General features: G+C 42.7%; 1 protein-coding gene across 2 annotated transcripts in view; it reads right to left on the minus strand.

Moving 5' to 3' along the window:
* The window catches only part of ankhd1 (ankyrin repeat and KH domain containing 1), a 40,228-nt gene that overhangs the window by 9,893 nt on the left and 11,114 nt on the right, over positions 1-19,221 (minus strand). For both annotated transcript variants that reach the window (XM_086105756.1, XM_086105755.1), the window contains exons 3-28: positions 14,140-14,296; positions 12,154-12,301; positions 11,834-11,981; positions 11,514-11,747; positions 11,337-11,431; positions 10,737-10,892; positions 10,124-10,205; positions 9,164-9,355; positions 8,938-9,047; positions 8,754-8,841; positions 8,398-8,525; positions 8,173-8,313; positions 7,991-8,093; positions 7,058-7,320; positions 6,634-6,939; positions 6,048-6,534; positions 5,810-5,949; positions 5,609-5,720; positions 5,364-5,509; positions 5,142-5,284; positions 4,524-4,737; positions 4,204-4,379; positions 3,232-3,394; positions 3,055-3,150; positions 2,532-2,648; positions 2,260-2,428 (exon numbers count right to left, since the gene is read on the minus strand). In XM_086105756.1, coding sequence (XP_085961882.1) covers positions 2,260-2,428; positions 2,532-2,648; positions 3,055-3,150; positions 3,232-3,394; positions 4,204-4,379; positions 4,524-4,737; positions 5,142-5,284; positions 5,364-5,509; positions 5,609-5,720; positions 5,810-5,949; positions 6,048-6,534; positions 6,634-6,939; positions 7,058-7,320; positions 7,991-8,093; positions 8,173-8,313; positions 8,398-8,525; positions 8,754-8,841; positions 8,938-9,047; positions 9,164-9,355; positions 10,124-10,205; positions 10,737-10,892; positions 11,337-11,431; positions 11,514-11,747; positions 11,834-11,981; positions 12,154-12,301; positions 14,140-14,296 — 4,314 coding nt within the window. The remainder of the gene's footprint in view (positions 1-2,259; positions 2,429-2,531; positions 2,649-3,054; positions 3,151-3,231; positions 3,395-4,203; positions 4,380-4,523; positions 4,738-5,141; positions 5,285-5,363; positions 5,510-5,608; positions 5,721-5,809; positions 5,950-6,047; positions 6,535-6,633; positions 6,940-7,057; positions 7,321-7,990; positions 8,094-8,172; positions 8,314-8,397; positions 8,526-8,753; positions 8,842-8,937; positions 9,048-9,163; positions 9,356-10,123; positions 10,206-10,736; positions 10,893-11,336; positions 11,432-11,513; positions 11,748-11,833; positions 11,982-12,153; positions 12,302-14,139; positions 14,297-19,221) is intronic.

The raw sequence follows: 19,221 nt of genomic DNA on the forward strand, positions 1-19,221 counted from the left end.
AAACTTTTTGGATCGAAGATCTACTTTTCGATCAACTAACCTCCCAGGATCTACCCTTACCGGCGCGCGCATGCGCACGCGCACACGCACACACGCCATGATGAGAAACAGCCTGAAACGGAGGCATGCGGCGCACTTTTGCAGCCCGTTAACTATTGTAGCTCACACGTACCGTTTTAAAGTGCTTCCCTGGGCCCTCCTCGATTCCTATTCTTTGCCCGTGCCCTCGGTGAATTGTACACGAAGCAAACTCTGAATGAGAATAATGTCGATTTAAAAGATTGAGAGCGCAACAGCTCTGATCACAAGCTGCAATTGCAAACTGCTGAGCGCTAACAACTTCCGGTGACGTAATCACGCGCCACCGTAAATTTAAGATTTACCTGCTTTATTTTATTTTTTAAATATTTTTTTTGTGAAAATGAGACTGATAAGAATGTTGTGTGTAGTTTGACGTTTCAGGTATACACACTACCGCAGCCTTCCTCAACTGGCGGACCGCGATCCACGACCGGACCGCCGACCTCCTCTTTCCGGACCCTCGGCAAATTGTATAAAATAATAAATTATAAAGTGATTTTTACGTTATACATTTTATATTTTTAGATTATAATCTGCGCATTACCGCGATCGCTTGTTAAAATTATCCGTTGTATTCTTTGCGTGCACTAACAGATGTATTGCAGAGGACCGCAGCAGCGCGACTGTGTGTGTATGTTTTAACTAACTGGAGACCCTGGCTGGGCAGGGCACGTCGGCGATAACGATGCGCTGATTGGCTCCTCTGAACTTAAGGTGTGTCCATACGTAAGCGTCAGCACGCGTCTATCCCAAAACATCCATCCATCCATTTTCCGAACCGCTTGATCCTCACTAGGGTTGCAGGGGGTGCTGGAGCCTATCCCAGCTGTCTTCGGGCAGTAGGCGGGGGACACCCTGAATCGGTTGCCAGCCAATCGCAGGGCACACAGAGACGAACAACCATCCACGCTTACACACACATTCAAAATGGATGATTGTGTCAGGAAACAGACGCATGCGCGACGCCACAGTGTGCTCACAGCTTCAGCCCAGGAGAGCCGCACACAGACAATTAGACAAGACGAATCGCGGGAGGTTTCGATTGTGTGCAGTTTTGCTCCCGTCTACCCGGGGATCTTTGCAGCTGTTTAACAGCAGAACACCGCAACATGGTAAATTGAACATCACAATGGCGTCCTCAAATAATATTTGCATGCCTCAGACATTGCATTCACCTTTAGTGGAAGAACAGCACTGCACATTCATGTGCTCCCTTGTGTCAGTATTTAAAATGGTTCTTAACTCCTCTTCTGATATATTTTTCAGTGATTTCAGAGGGGATGTGAAATGGGGAATTGTACAAATGAAAAGGATATTTTTGTTTTCATGTTTAGTATTTATTTTGGTAAAATTAGTATTTTGTTTTGCTTTTGTTAAATTAAGGGAAAAAAGACAACTACTGTTTAACAAAGTTAAAGTAAAATGTCTCATTTCCCTAAAAGGGCTATTTCTATTATTAAGCAGGCACAACTTAACAAAACAAAAGAGTTCCTGTGCCTCAACACAATACCTCTCATTATTTGCTGTGTACTGGCAAAGTGAATAATTGTTATTTTCACGCATCCCATTATTGGTCGGTTGGGAGGAGTGTTGATTTGTATAAGCTTGGCTTGACCATACTAAATGGGCATATAGCCCTGCTCCCCATGACCGCCGTGCATGGGACCGGACCTTGATCTTATTTTAAAAAATAAAAATAAAAATAAAGTGGAGCGACAGCATTTCTAGTTGAGGACCACTGCACTACAGACTCATTCAATCACAAAACACAAATGTTAGATTTGTAAATGACAGTCAGCTAGAGTGGAAAGCTGAGACAGCAGCACTCTCTGCTGCGGCTGCTTGGGCTCATACAAGTATCAAATATACACTAGCGTTCGTTATTTGTGGTCAGTTCAGTCACTATCCCTCCAGTGTAAATACACATTGCAAACAATCAACAATACTTGTCCTTGACAACTAAACACTTCATTTCATCATTCCCAAAATATTATTTGTCAGGAGTGAATCCACCTGACTGCCCTGAAACGTCTGCAAAATGAAACACTTCCCAAAATGGCTCAACTGAACATGAAATAAAGCAGAGCTAAGCCTTGGAAGGTTTAATTTAAGGCTCTTGAGTATGAACACTTGTAAAATAGGACTCGATGCATTTGACACCAAGGTCGTTAAAATCACCTTCAGCAGAATCTTCCTTCAGTTCCTGCATATCCAATGAATCCTCCTTGATTTTCTGCCCCTCCTCTTCCTCCTGCTTCCTCTTCTGCTCCTCCTTCTTCTTCTTGCGCTTTTCCTTGCGCTTCTCTCGCTTGGCAGCCAGAGCCTGCTTCTTGCTCTCCTCCCGAGACTGAAGAACACACAGCCATTTAAATGCTATGTGTGTTTGTTCACACCGCAAAGTATATTCGGAAGCTGTCACTTCCCAAAGCGCAGCCATTGATGGGCATTACCTTCTCCAGATCTAGCTCCTTGAGGAGAATGCTTGCATTTTTGTTGGCTTCAGCTGCCTGTTGGTCTTTGGCTTTGACAATGGTCTCCATGCACTGGTGGCATTTCTTCAAAAGCTCCTGCCAAGAAAAAAAAAAAAAAGCTTGTTAAAAGTGTACTTGAATTGGTTTTTTTCCTTTGCAAAACCCATGTACAGTGTTCCCACTTTTGCGGTTCTGTTATTGCGGATTTACCCTTTTGCAGATTTTTATTTGTGACCATAACTTCACGTATTGCAATTTTACCTTGGTATCTTGGCACATTTTCTTGCTATTTCTCTTCAAAGTCGGACCAGTCAAAATCCCCCCCCCCCAAAAAAAACCAAGATCATAAAAATTTGACAGCTCGTCAACAATAATCAGCAGCTTGGTATTTATTCGACATTTTGTGTTTCAAGATATATTTCTTAGGTGTATGAACCCTGTCAGGGCGTTTGTAACGGCTTAATAGAGGTGTGAATCCCCCCCACATTGATGAAATGCCTACCTTGTCAGTAATGGTGGCTATGTATCTCATGCACTCAATATCTGATGGGAATTGGTTGACTTCCTTGACAAGGTATTGCACCACTTTTACATGACCCTACAATAAAGTTCATAAGTCATATCAAAGATCAATTACAAAAGGCCATATATGAAATGACAAATAGTGACAATAAGGCACCTTGCGATAAGCAGCCATGAGAGGGGTGATTTTGCGGTTGTCGGCTGCATCCACATCAGCACTTGCATGCACCAAGAGCTGGACCACGTCAAAATGGCCGCCATTTGCTGCCAGCCAGAGGGGCGTATTTCCTTTCTTGTTACGTACATCAATATGGGCCCCCCTACAAAATTGCAGAGAAATTAAGAATCACAGAAATACAGAGTACTTTGGAACTGTTTTAAAAGCTAAATTCATGAAACGCATAAGAGCTTTATTGCTGTGACGTAATAGAATTCAGGATAAAAAATAAAATAAAAAAAACATGATTTGAGGGAGAAGTGTTATTGCTGCAAGCTACTGTACATAAAGCTGAACACCAACAATAGCAACTGCAGAGCTGTTTGCCATCTGCCATTTCTTTATTAGTTAATAGACCAGACAGGATATTGGACTTACAATTTAAGAACAACATACCTGTCAACCTCGGCTAATAGCTGCCCTTATAAATGATTACGATTCCCCTTACGAAGCAACACAAACCCTGACAACGGCTAACCGAGCATGCGCACATCATGGTTTATCAATCCTACCATACGCAGCGATGAAAAAATATATACGATTGAGGATTACTTTCGCTGGTTTGCCGTGGCAATCGTAGCGATCGACAACGGCATTGTCATTGGCTACCAGAAGGTGAGACGATCTGGATTTGAGCCAAAATGGTCTTTGTGAGATCGGTTCACAATTTAATTTTTTTCCCCCCGTATAAAAGTTGTAACACGCCGTACATGATTTGAAATGATAAAAAAAAACGTATAAAATACGGGGAAAACGTACAAGTTGACAGGTATAGAACAAGTCAGACATCTGCCTGTCAAATTTTTAAGCTTTCCATTGAATAGGCTCCACACAATGACACTTCTGAAATTGCTCAATGGCAAACACTGAGGGCCACAAAAAAATTCCCAAGGTTAAATTAGAAGTACTCACCTATTGATAAGCAGCTCACAAAACTTATAGTGACCTTTATCAGCAGCAATGGTGAGAGCAGTGTCCCTGGATGAGGGAACAGGTGGGGCATTGACATCAGCACCTTTATCCAACAGCACACGGCCCACCTCGGCATATCCTCCTGAGGCGGCTTCCATCAGAGGAGTGAGCCCAGTCTGCATATTGTGAGCCATACATTAGCTACTTGAACATCTATGCAAGACACATTGATGCTGCTCTATTCAAGATAATCTAAAAATATTAAGAAATGCTACGAGAACCTTTTCTGAACAACATGTTGAAGTATTCAGATTTGTCACCTTTGCACGATGTTCAACGTTGGCCTTGCGATCGAGCAGCAGACTAACAACCTCAGCCCGCCCCTGGAAGCAGGCTAGGGTCAGAGCTGTGTTTCTGTTGGTCTCAATTTGAGCATTGATGTCTGATCCCATATCCAGCAACAACTTCACTGCCGGTACATGACCATTCATTGCTGCCAGCATCAGAGGGGAGATTCCAAGTTTGCTGCCCGTTCTGGTGGGAAAGTTATTAAACAAACTGTTATGTGCCTATTATGAGGTCCAACATGATGTATTTATTTCAAACAACATTTGGAATATGCAGTAATCACTGTCATTTATTGAACTGTATCATTGTCTCCGATCAATTGGATAATGATCACACATCTATAGTTATCTGGGTTGTGTTAAGAACCATGTGTTTGTGTGAAGAACAAACCCAGGTGGACTGACAGGTTTTGATTTGCTTAATTAAATATTTAATCAGCCAAAGTAGATATTGTATTTCAGTATTGAGAACAATTCAATGAAAAGGCAATCATAAAATACATTGTTATATATGACTCATTGTCATTAACATCTAATAGGTGTAAGGATGTGGTAAAAATGACATTGGTAGCGTTCAGTAGGTGCCCTCACCTGGAGTTGATTTCAGCTCCGGCATTGAGCAGTATCTTGATGATGTTAACATAACCACCAGATGCTGCAAGGCTCAAGGGTGTGTAGTCTGAAACATTGCGGTGTTCCTTATTTGCACCCCGTAGCAGCAGCAATTCAACAACCTGGTTCATTACAAACAAGGAAAGAAGCTTAAAGACTGCTTGTACAATAAAGTGCAGTCAAAACATGTGATTACTGTACTTCTTGTCGCCCCCCTGAGCAGGCCAAGGAGAGAGGCGTGTCTTTGGTTCTCTCAGACTGGGCCTCAATGTCACCACCTTTGTCAAGTAACACTTCAACAACTCCAACATGGCCAGCGGTGGCAGCCAGGATGAGAGGAGTAAAACCTGAGCAAAACAGAGCCGATATGAGCATTTACTGGTTAATCCCATTCATTTCAGTGGCAAACATACAAGTTAAATTTGTGAGGCGAGGTTCCACTGTACCTTTTTTATCACGGTGCTCAATGTTGGCTCCCCGTGCAATGAGGACAGACACCAGCTCCTCATGTCCTCCAGCACAGGCCAATGTCAGCGCAGTGTCATGGTTACTCTCCGTCTGCAGAGAAGACCATTTCCATCATTCATTATTTGAGCTTACTCACTTGCAGCTGTGTATGTATATTAGCAAATGTCAAAGTGCCTTACATGCGCATCAATGTCAACAGAGGGGTAGAGGGGTAGCACAGATGGTGGCGAGGAGATGTTGGCAGATGTCTGTGTGGGTGGTTGGGACAAGGGAGTGGGTGAGGTGGTCGTGTTCAGCATGGGCACACGGCTGCTAACCGCTGAAATAACAACATGGAGAAAGTTATAGGGTGCATACAATTGTGAAGGCAACATTTGTTTTGAGATAAGAATCCACAGCGTTGCTTCATGCACTGACCTGCCATTATGTCATCCAGCGTATCTGTGAGTGTTTGTGCAGGTGTGGCAACCATGAGACCGTCTGCGGCTTGCTGAGGTATCATTCCAGGACCTAGCCCAGGCAACTGTTGACCTTGACCCTGCTGCTGTTGGCCCAGCATCTGCTGTCCTACCAGCACCCTTTGGAGGTCGGGACTGTTACTTCCTGGGTAGTCCGCAGGGTTGTAGTCAGGTAGTGGCTGGACAGGAACAAAGGCAGCCGGGAGAGGCGGAGGCGGTGGCTGGGATTGGGCCTGTGGTGAAAGGGGCAGTGGGGGCTGCTGTGGGGGCTGTGGCCCATCTCTGTAGAGGATTGTGCCCACTTGAGGAAGCTTGGTGTAATCGTCCTCTTCCCCATTCGCCTCATCTTCTGAGCCTTCCTCTTCTTCTTCTTCCTCTTCCTCTTCCTCGTCCTCCTCCTCCTCTTCCTCCTCGTCATCATCTTCATCATCATCCTCTTCCTCATCCTGATAAGGATATGAGGAAAAAATGCTTAATGTACTTACAATCATCCAATGCCAATAATGAAACATACTATTTCAAAAGTAGTAAGATTAGAAATGAACCTCTTCTTCGTCTTCTCCGGGCAGTTCGTCTTGCTCCCCATCCTTGTTGGCATCTTCATCCGTGTCAGAGCTGGAGCGTACAAGGGCAGCTAGCGTGAGCGGAAGGGACCCGGGAACTGACGAGGCATTCCCAGGCCCTGGGCCGGGGCCGGGGCCAGGGCCGGGGCCTTGGCTCTGTCCAGCCTCCTGCTCCTCCTTTAAGCCCTTCGCTTCCATGTATTCTTTGGTGAACTGTTGCTGTGTTTTTAGCTGCAACTGGCGTTCCACCTTCTGCAGCTCCTTCAAGATTTTCTTTTTCTTCTGAACCTGAGAAGACAACACCAACTTAACCTGCGATGCCAAACCACGTATAAGACCAAGATCAGATAAATAATGTAATAAATCAGTACCAAAACACTTCACTTTGTAGCAGACAATGGGTTACCTGCTCTTCTCGGCTCTTCTTCAGCTCCTCAATTTTGTCTTTGGTGAGTGGTTCCCCCTGGATGAGTTCTAGCGACTGAAGCTGGGCTTTTTCAATAGCGCTAATGCGTTGGCCTAGCTCGTTCAACTTTCCCTCCGTCTCTTCCACGATGCACTCCAGAGGCTGGCACAGGTGGAACGGTGGCAGAGGCTCTCCTTCAGGCCCCCGCCCAACTGAGCTGGGGACGCCGGGCTGAAGTGTTGCCTGTCTCTGCTTGGACGCACCTGAATGGGAACAGAAAACAGAAAAATGTTTTGCTTTTTTAAAAAAAAATTTAATTGATGGGCACTAAGCAGACACAAAAGGTTTTGTTTGGGAAGTTCCCACGCCTCTGGATCTAAGGTCATTTCATCATTTTCTCTCCTCCTCCTATTTATTAATGTAAACACTTTGGATTTCTATGACTTGGTCAAATTCCAAAATGTGCAAAGTACATAATTTACTGTGACACAGTATTCAGATGCTGTTTGAAAACAGAATTGAGATTCGAGGGGAACTGGTGTTCTCAAAAACAAAGGACAAGGAGTAAGTAACATGAAGCAAAGATGAGTCTTTGCGAAAGGTGTAAATGTGTGGGGTAATAATGAAAATGAATGTGTGGGTCAACAATATCTTAGAGTACTGAATAAATTTAGGAACCAAACATGAAAGTGTATGTAGCTTGACTGGGTGGAAAATTTGTGTTTTAAAAAGTGCTTTTGTTTTCTTTTCATGACTTCAATTCACTCTGCAAGGTATACAATTTGTGTTGCAGTCTTGTAAAAACGGAACACCTTTTCGGTTGGTTTAGTTGTGTAAAATCTTGTCTTGGCTCTTTTTCTTTGGCTGAAGCTGACTGATTCAATCAATCAATATCCCTTTGAAAAGGTTTGGCATTAGAAAGGCACACAATACCTTTGTTTGAGAGAGGCGGGGGTGTTGCGATGTTTGATGGTGCTCTGTCTGGCTCCTGAGGAGGAACCACCATAGCGAGAGCTTGGAATGGGACACGAGGAACCTGCGACCAGAGATTTTTTTTTTGGATGAAAAGGTATTCAGATTACAAGCACAACATTATACATTATTGCTCTATTTACCTGAGAAGCATCTTGTGAGGGGGGAGTGAGCTGGGAGAGATCAGGGGCTGGGACAGAAAGGATGTTGGGATAGTCCAACAAGTAGGACACAACATTAGTGTGGCCACCTTTAGCAGCTTCAATCAACATGGTCGAGCCATCCTATGAGAAGGGAAAGGTAGACTGTTTATATTTGACAGAATAATATTTGCTATGCTTCCTTTGATGCATGAAAATGCACATTACTTTGAGTCTATGTGTAGGGTCTGCCCCATGTGCCAGCAGCAACTCCACCACAGCCAGATGTCCTCCAGCACAAGCCAGAGACACCACTGTGTGATCATTATTGGCGGTAGTTCTGTTCACATTAGCACCTGCACATCAGATGGGGAAAAAAACAACAACATTCAAATGAAATAGTTGCACTCAAGAGACTCAAACTGGATTCTGAATGGGACAAAATATTTACATTTTCAACAGATCTCCACTAATCGGCGTTCATACAGATGCATGCATAGCGTATATACATTTTTCTGAGTGATAATCCTATGAATACGAATCCTTTTTTTTTCTTTAAAAAAAGGTTACATTTATAAACACACCTTTGCTGATAAGGAACTGCACTGTGCAGAGATGTCCCGCTCTTGCTGCCTTCATTAAGGGTGTCCGCCCCCCTTCAGACTCGTGTTCCTGAGAGGGAGACACACAGGACAAATAATCTTTCTTTGCAAATTAACTATATGAGTCCTCAAGATCGAGGAGAAAAAGTCGAAGATAAGAGCATACTAAGTTGGCTCCGGCCTGCAGCAAGACGTCCGCGACATCTGTGTGACCATTTTCACATGCGTATGTCAGCGCCGTATCACCGGTCGCCGTGGTGGCATGAACGTTTGCCCCTGAATGACAAAAGCAAACAAACAACATTGCAGTCAAAAGTGAATTGTTTTTAGACAGCAAATCAGATTCTGCCATTAAAACTGCTCTGTTGATTGCCTCGGTACTTTCTGCGCACCTGCTGCCAGAAGATATTTGACCAACTCCAAATGGCCTTCTTGTGCAGCTTCCATGAGGGGAGTGGAGCACCCCAACTCAATGTCGGCCCCTGCTTTGATAAGGAAGTCGGCCACTTCCAAGAAGCCTCCACAACATGCGAGAGTGAGAGCCGTCTCCTGAGTCTCTTCTGTCTGAGCATTGATATTAGCACCTGGGAAGAAGAAAAAAAATGAGGAAAAGCAAGCAGACTTGAACTTCTGTCTGATCATGTTTGTGTTTGTTTATACACAGAGCAAAAAAAAAAAACAATTTGTTCTGTTTTAGGTTTTTTTTGTGGAGACCTGGGGGTTTAAAACTCAACTGTATTTATAGAGCACTTTCAAACAGCCATTGCTGCATACAAGGTGCTGTACATGGAGCAACTATCATATCATATATAAAACAATAAGGCAATAAATCAGTAACATGGACGGTGGAAAGCACCAAACAGTAAAATTGAGTCATGTTGAGTCAAATGCCAAAGAATAGAAGTGAGTTTTGAGGCGGGTTTTAAAGATGGGCAGCGAGGGGGCTTGCCGAATGTTCAGTGGGAGGTCATTCCAGAGAGGGACCAGCAACGGAAAAGGCACGATCCCCTCTGAGCCTCCGTTTGGTTCTTGGTACTTCTAATAATGTCTGGTCCACAGACCTGAGGCGCCGGGCAGGTGTGTAGGGGCGGATGAGCTCAGAGAAGTAAGGTGGGACGAGGTCATTTAAAGATTTGAAAACAAATAATAGGATCTTAAAAAGAACTCTAAAATGTATAGGGAGCCAGAGTAGGAGTTATGTGCTGCTGGATGATGGGCATTACATGCTTATCAAATGAGTTCACACTTATGGCACAAATGGAATTTAATCAAAAGCAATGTCATAATACTGAAAAACAATGTCAAATACGTATGCCACAATTTTGCAGTTTTTATGGGCAAAGCTTTGGTACCTTGTGCAAGTAGAAGTGCGACCATCTCTTCATGGCCTTCTCTTGCCGCTTCCATTAAGGGGGTATAGCCCTCATCATTAACCTGCAGATGAAGCATTATCATAGGATGTTAAGAACACATACTGCACACTCTTTTATCCAAGCAGCCTTTGAGGATTTTAGAAGACATTGCATTCAGAGCCTTTAGCAGGAAAACAAAATATTATTCATTCATTCATTCACAAATGTTGAATGCTTTGATAGTGAAATGGCTCTGATGTATCTTCATGTTCCGCTCCCTGATCAAATTTCATATTTTAAAACTATGAGATAAGAAATTTTTAAAGTTTAAAAATGTGCCAGGTTCCACAGAAACAGCCCACAAACATTTTGTGTCAAGGGGACTAAAATCTATCGACACTAACTGTTGTAGTTCATAACATAAGATCCACATGAGACCTGTCTCTGTCACACTGGGTCAGGCCTTGTTGCTTCAAGGATAAAGTTACATCTGCAGAGTCCCATTTCAAGTGAATTGGGTGTGCGTTGCAACCATGATTACAAACAGGAAACAATTTATACATTTTATTAAGTTGTTAACATATGTCAGTTTTTATGGATGTCTGCTACATACCTCCTCCAAGTTGGCCCCCCTTTCTATGAGCAAGGCTGCTAGCTCCACATGCCCTCCGCAAGCCGCAAGGGTAAGGGGCGACTCAAAAGAATCTGCTGGCATGTTGACCTGCGCGCCGCTGTCCAACAGTAACCGTGCGACCTCCACATGGCCATCCTGGGACAGCGAGACACACAAAGAATGTGGAGATAAGCACCTGAACAAATCTGAACTTAGTCTCATTTTACACAGGGATGCAAAGTTACTCTGGCTAGACCACGTGGCAAACGCCGCCTGATTTAATTGAAACTATTACAATGATGCAACATCAATGAAAAGTCGTTAATTTATCTGCTGGAAACAGTATTCGTTTGCAATTGAACACATTCCCAAAAAAACAAAAGGGAATTAATCAATAATGTCTTGAAATTATAACCGATTTTAAACAAGACAGCCAGACAAGGTGGCTCCCGCATTACGTATCCAAGCCGTTTGTATACTAAAGAGTGACTCGGAAAGAAGGGAGGATAACGCCCCAACTTGAACAGGATGGGTAACAGGGTCTACTGCTCTCAGCGGTCCAAAAAAAATAAAAAAAAAGGTTTTAGGTCAGATGCTCACCATGCACGCCTCCATCAGTGCTGTGTGCATCTCATCAGTCTTATGTTCCTGGTCTGCTCCAGCCTCCAACAGAAAACGCACCATGTCCAAGTGACCTGCATTATGTGAAAACACTTGTCAAGGACTGTAAAATAGGTTACGGTTCTACTAGTTTTGCTCAAATTGAATATCTCCAACCTTTGTAGCAGGCAAGTGTTAGAGCGCTCTCTTTGAACTCATTTGAGTGGGTGTTAATGCCAGCACCATACTCTAGGAGCACCCTAGCCACTTCGACATGGCCAGCGCTGGCTGCCTCCATTAAAGGTGTGTGTCCGTTTTCATTGTGGTCCTCGATGTTGGCACCCTCCTTGAGTAGCACCTTCACCACATCCACAAAGCCACCGGCACATGCGTACGTCAGGGCTGTGTTCCCTGGAGGTATAAGAAGATAGCATGGACATTAAAAACAGCGAAATGTCAGATAACCAAAATTGTCAAGATTTTAAGTGAGGTTGCACCTGTGGATGACTGCGCGTTTACATCTGCACCGTGGACCAAAAGCAGCTTGACAATGTCCACATAGCCTCCACTAGCTGCAGCCATGAGTGGCGTGATGTCACCTTTTATGCCCCGGTCCTCCACATTGGCATGCATGGCCAACAAGACCTGGTTGAGAAAATAGATAAATAAGATGTTTACAACAGAAGCCAGTAATACCGTAAAATAGTAAATCAAACAACAGAATCATGTCCAAAACAAATATTTCAGGGCATGAATTTTTGATTCAATCCACACTGCACTGAGTATTTGTGTTATCTTGCATCCCAATTTCACATACCTGTGCCAGTTCATAATAGCCAGCCGAGCAGGCTAGACAAAGCAGGCTCTCCCCTTCCTCTGTGTGTTCATTGACACTTCGCCCCTCATCCAGCAGTTTGCGCACAGCGTTGACATCACCATCCGAGCAGGCCTCCGCTAAACTACGGCTGAAAATAACCAGACTGCTACAATTACTGCCACTGTGACAGGTGAACACACATACGCCTCACAAGTATGCCATCAACAAGGCCAGCACATGTTCACTTACAAGTACATTTAAAATGAAATGAATGATATCCACTATGACATCAGAAGAAGTATCTATCCATATGACAACACAACGATTAAGCTTGTCAAGCCCTTGAGCCCCTAATCATAAGGTCGTGCGCCTTAAGTAAATCAGGCCCCGAGAGTCGTTTCATGTGGCCCGCAAGAACAACTAAAAGGACCTCTTCAATGTGTACACCTCAGTAAAGTTCAACAGGGAGTAGAGCTGTGCAATATCACGATACAGTACTGTATATCTCTTTGTGCAACATAAAAATGTTGACCATAAAATACAACCCTTTGTCACTAGTGTTATTTTACATTTCCCTCACTCTTACTGACGGAATGGTGTCCTGTATTTTCACGACTGTAGGTCGCACTTAAGTCTTAAATTTTCTCCAAAATGGACGCGCCGCCTATAATGCGAGGCTTAATCTATGCACAGAGTTCCAGAATTTGTGAATGTTGCTGTGTGACTTTGATGAGCGCTCGGCTTGACTATCTGATGTTATGCAGACACCCTGTTTATATAGAGGAAAAGCGAACGTAACTGAGGACAGCATGCATACATTTAAGGGGAATGGTGGCCATGAAAGAGGACGCTACAGGCACACCCACAAGTAGGCCGATATAATGTTGGTACGTGGGAAAAGGCATGCCTACGAAACATAGCTCAAGCTTGAAGCGATCAGTTACATGGAGGAACATGGCAATCGAGCAGTTGCAAGAGAATTTAACATAAACAAATCCATGATTCGCAAGTGGAGGAGGCGGAAGAGCGAGCTTCAAGTCAAAGAAGACCAAGCTGAGTTTCCGGCAAGGCGAGTTGGCCAGAGTTGGAAGAGCAACTCGAGCAAAGGATTCACGGTCAAAGAACAGCCAAGAGATGCTTCTCTACAGTCACCATTCAACTAAGGGCAGAAACGCTTGCAGAAGAAATGAAAATCGAACATTTTCAAGGAGGTCCATCTTGGTACTTTCGTTTTATGAAACGGCGCCAACTATCCATTCTGGCAAGGAATACCGTGGCGCAACAACTTCTGGTAGACTACAAGGAAAAGCTGGCTATTTTCAGCTCCGGGGGGCTTGACGAAGGAAGTCAAACCTAGAGTTCCACTGGACATTGATGTAAACAGAGTGTTCAAGGTGAAGTTGCGAACGGCGTGGGAGCTATGGATGAGAGATGGCAAACACAGCTTTACAAAGACTATATGGGAGCGCCGGGTGATCTATGGCACAATTTGTGACTGGATCGTGGATGCTTGGGCTAATGTCTCTGCTTGATTCTTTTGAACGGCTCGTAAAATGTAGTTAGTTATTCCTGGATACCACACTTGAATAAAAATGACAATTGAATTAATAAACAATTGAAAAATGAGATAAAGTTGAAATTTGCTTAAGGAGAATGCATTATGAGGGTGCGACGATGAATCGACAATGTCTCGATTATCAAATTAACAAGACTGACTCTGACCATGTCGTTATGACATTCTATAAAGGCACTACTAATAGTTATTTGCATGCCAACGCTGAGAAGGAAATTTCGGAACGGTTTTGCACAATGTTTTGTATTCAGTGACTTAAAATGCAGTTTGTTTACATGCAAAGGTCATTTTAAATATACTTGTATGTGTGGCCAAAAACAGTAAACACAAACTCACACACTCACAAATGCCCCAACTTAGTTTTATAAAGCACAGAAAATAAGAACCAGTGACAATATGGTTGAGATACATACTTGTCGGCTTGGCCAGCATTGAGTGTGTTTTCGGCCCTCATACGCGTGAGCGCAGCTGCAGCCTCGTCCAAGGCACAACTCACAGATGATGTCAGTCGTCGCAGCACCTCTGGATCTGCAAAAGCTTTACCATCGGCAGTGGAAAGTTTACCGATGCCTTGCAAACACCAAAAGGCAGAAGTGCAGAGGGCAAGGCAAACCACAGGGGGAGCACAACCAAACCAGATCCGATGGGGGCGCAAGTCCAGTCCAGCCAAACCAATCCAAGGTTAGTAGCAGCATACAGAAAAGAGGAAATGAGAACACACACAGATACACAAGCACGCACACAGAAAAACACACACACACACACACACAAGCGCACACACACACAAGCATTTGTTAATGTGGCTCAACGTATTTTGTTTCATTGATTTCAATACATCTATGATTCTCAAAAATAGTTTCATCAGTAATTTGAGAAAATAAAAAGGACCAAGATACTTCTACAGATTCGTAACAAGGGTTCAGATGCAGGCCTTGTCCTGTGTGAATTATAGCTGGGTAACAGACAGAGAATGTGTGAGAAAAAGAAACCAGATACTATGGTCAGCGTGGGGCGGGGGCACAGCTGGAATAAAAACGACTCATGTGTACGGGATCTGTGCGCTTGACATGTCGAGAGAGGAGAACCAAAGAAGTGGGCTGCTGGAAAGAGCAACCATGTGGAAAAAGCAACTTGTGCTCATGACCTACGTTTTAGTCAAGTGTCCAGACATTTCCAATTAGCAAAATGACTTTTGTACAGTATTTATTGATGGACTTCTATGTAGGAGTGTACATTTCAACAACTTTTGCAAAACTAAAGATTCGTCAAGATAAAAACAAATGGTTGTTTTGAGTACAAGCTCAAGTGAGCATTTTGTCTTTGTGTGCCTCGTTTTCACCACTGAGTGTCTGACTAAGGCTAAACTTAGAATGGGTTGCACAACGATCGCCACTGCAGACAAAACAAGGCGAAGGAAGTTTATCCTTGATAGGTTTCAATGTGGCACATTGTCATCTCAGAACACAATTGTAACTTGTGTTAACACACTGTATATCGTCAAGAAGACCACCCCCGGCCGACTCTCACCCATGCACTGTGCAAGTCAGCGGATGCCACATGAATCAGCTCCCAACAGAATGCTCAATCACACAAATGACGATCCTAAAAAAAGCTGTGCGAGCTCAAAAGACGGCACCCACTGCGGGCGAGTCAGAAAGCTTTCGGCGGAATCATCCACCCATGTACTTCAGCTGAGCGCAGGTGGAACAGAGTGGAAAAGCGCTGTATGATTTTGAAAAATTGATCAAATTAGCTTTCACTCAATATTGCGATTGTAAATTAAAATGCTTTTTTTCTCTTCCCCTGTATTTTATTTAACAAACAATGAATACATTGTTTCAAAAAACAGCATCATATCAGATTATACAAAAAAGTAGCATTACAGTATTGCATTGTATTAAAGATTAGTATCACTCTATAACAGGGGTGTCAAAGTCATTTTTGTCACAGGCCACTTTGGAGTGACGTCCTCCCTCGGAGGGCCATTATGACAATGAAACCAAATAAATGTTTAGTCATCTCATCGTATTATTACTCGTACAAAACAAATTGACTGATTACTAGTTTTGAAATCTCTCAACTGTTGTTTGCTCAATTATTGTCCAAGTGAATGTAAACAGAGTAATAAATGTATTGCAAAATGTCAACAGTATTTATTACACATGACAATTTGACATTTCGGTACAGGTACAAGGACCATTTTTTTCCACTTTCTGTCCACTAAAAATGGGCATCATTGCCCCGAGATGGACAAAAACGGATGGACTTCACTGCTTAACTCATATTTCACAAACGCAACACTAATCAGAATGCCGTGTTTCGACTAGTAATGATAGAAATGATGTATAAAACTTATTGTCAAGAAAATTGAGGTTGACTTCCCCTTGAACTACCCGCCACTTGCTTTTATCAAGCAGTTTTCATAAAAATGTTTTTTTTTTTTTAAATCACAACTACAGTGCTAAATATACAACTGACCACCATCTTGATAAAACCATGTGCTGTTTATATAAATCTGCGCATGTGACATGTCTGTCAAGCAACTGTTCTAATTAAAGGAAGTGGTACATACATACACTTGATTGGAAAAGACAATCTGGCCCAATGAGGGTATAATTAAACATTTGCAGCTCACATGATCACCAAAGCTGCCCATCTGTGTTTGTCATAGGGCGCGCAATCTATCGATGACATCATTGATCAGCTCTGCCAAATAAGCCATTATAGCAAACAACTTCATTCACTCTGGGGTCGTTCTGTGCTTGTGTATGCGAGCCCAAAAAGCTAATGTACTATTTTTAGCTTCTGTCTAGGGAGCGGAACGACCTATGCGCCCTTGACCATCCAAACACAAAGAGCATTCATGTAGTTTTTCTTTTTGACAGGTAAAAAGTCTGAAAACCCTTTTCTGTCAAAAAACAGCACTCGCTACAGTATTTTTATTTGATTTTAACAACTCTAATTCAAAAACACTTTAAATTACATAGCGTAAGTTACGTGAACTTCCAGTCACACACGTTCGGCCAATCCCAGATGCAACCAGGAGACAGGTGTGTTTGTTTGAAGAGACAGGGAAATTTGAAAATGGACACACTACATTTTGCTGAACCAAGGATATCAGAAATACAGTAATCCCTCGTTTATCGCGGTTAATGGGGACCAAAATCACCCGCGATAAACAAAAATCCGCGAAGTAGCGTCCAGTTAACATAAACGGGGTAAAAAAAAAAAATTTAAGTCCGCAAACGGTCCGCGAGAAGCTGCAAAACAGCGAGTCACATAGAGCAACATATACAGTACTGTACTCCATGTATAGGTAAAAAAATATATATACTGTATATATATATATATATATATATATATATATATATATATATTTTTAAATATGTTTGAAAAAATCTGCGATGCACTGAACCCGCGATAAACGAACCGCGAAGTAGCGAGGGATCACTGCACTGCGGTCATTCCGAATGAGAGTTAATCTTGTCTGGTGATGCGACAACATAAAAACGCAATACAGTTTGCATAGATATGGCTGAATCTTTCGAGCTACACCGCAGCCAAACGTCTTCGACAATGTCTATAAGATATCCTTTATTCGTCCCACAACGGGGAAATTTACAGTCTACAGCAGCAAGATTGTGGGGAGACGAAGAAAGAAGAAAAAAAAAGTTTTACTTTACTGTATTGCTTCAACGCAAGCTAAGTGCAGACTGGACAAACAATGAAGGACAAAATAATTAGGCAGGGATGAGAGTGGCTAGTGATGAAAAAAGCGGAAAGGGGCGTGTCCGGGACGGGGCGTGGCTGGGACGGGGAGCGGGCCACTTACAAAAGTGGCTCTAAACATGCTGAAGATGAAGTGTATTCAATTTTCATACTATTTGAAACTAACGGAAAAAAATCGAAAGATTGTTCACTATTCTTTCAAGTGAAAATGTGTGCAATTTTGCTTATGCATTCCTGGTGAACACCAACATGTAACTTCAAATTTGCGGCTCAAAATCAAAACTAAAAAAGGAAACACATTCCCTGCCATAATTAAGATTTGTTCATTACTTGTATTCATAAAGTGTTGTGTAAATGTGATTTAAAAAAAGTTCTTGATTCTTACCTCATACAGTGATAGTGAAGTCCCACACTGTTTACTATATATGGGTTATGGAAGTATTTTATTTAATACGTGGATGTCTATTTACAGTATATACAACAATATACAGTTTCATGAGGTAGAATACTTTATTTTCTCTTCATTTTAAGCTTTTTAGCAAGCGCTAAACGCTTATTGGTCCTTTCCGTCTTTTTCCACTCTCTTTTTAGCCAACTCCTTTTAGTAGTTACTTTTCAGTAGAAATGTCTGTTTTCGGTGTTTCACCGAGGTTGTGTGACTCTGTAAAGCTTTGCATCCTCTCGATCCGAATAGAATGACATTGTCACACACTGTACACAGAGCTTTACCGGCGACATCGAGCTTTTTCACGAAATCCGACACAAGCACAATGGTTCCTCTTTAGTGTTTCCTACTGGGGACACCGTCAGCTTTCTATCCAACCAGTCCTATCAAAACGTGTTTTTCAGATCCGCATCTATCTGACGCACTTTAGCTTCGTCGCGAGTCTCGATAACATTCGGCATTCGCGAGAAAGGGGTTTAGGAAGGCGAACACGGATTGGTTGTGATTTGCATTTGCCGATATAGCGACCAATCACAACAAGTAAGACATTGGTTTTAGCCCATATAGGAAGTAACGACAAACTAACGCTATGCGATAAAAACGGGATTCAAAATGAATGCTTGCAAATGTTACGAGCCCCGAATCTGCCGAAGATAAGTCCGGACCCCCCAACTCCTGAATTTTTTTACTGATTTGGAACAATATAAAATAGGTCCATTTTGACTGGAAAAAAAGCGGAATTCCGCGAAAAAGTGGAATAATCTCATCCCTGATTACGATCTGTGGGCGCCAGAACTTGAAAGACACATCCAATCGAAGCTTCCAAAATGAACCAAAAAGGAGCAGGCGTTGGCGACTTGGCAAAGCCGGTAAGCAATGTATGGACTTGTTTATAGCTGTTGAACCACAAAGCAACAGTTTGGACAAATTAAAGCCCTGGCCACCTGAACGACTGGTGAGGTTTATGTTTGTTTTTCATTAGCGTCAGAGAAAGATATGTTGTAAACATACAAATATTATATTTAATGCTGATCAGTGGGGGGGGGGGGGGGGGGGGTTCCAATTATTCATTTTTCCAATGCATTATTGGTATGGCAGGGGTCACATGTATAGTAAACCAGTACAGTACAGTAAATAGTACTTTAGATATATTGCTCAGTCTTCTGATCAAACCAATACTTTTTTTTTCCCCCAAACCTGATTGCCCCTAAAAAAAAAAGTCCTGATCGTGTCAAGTCAAAAAATAAAGTATTCTTTTTAACATCAAATTAAATGTGCTAAGTATACAGTGTAACCTTTGTTCACAAACACACAGTTCAGA

Source organism: Hippocampus guttulatus, chromosome 2 (genome assembly GCF_054856545.1).
Source record: "Hippocampus guttulatus isolate MCC_2025c chromosome 2, RoL_Hgut_1.0, whole genome shotgun sequence".
In the NCBI taxonomy this organism is placed as follows: Eukaryota; Metazoa; Chordata; class Actinopteri; order Syngnathiformes; family Syngnathidae; genus Hippocampus; species Hippocampus guttulatus.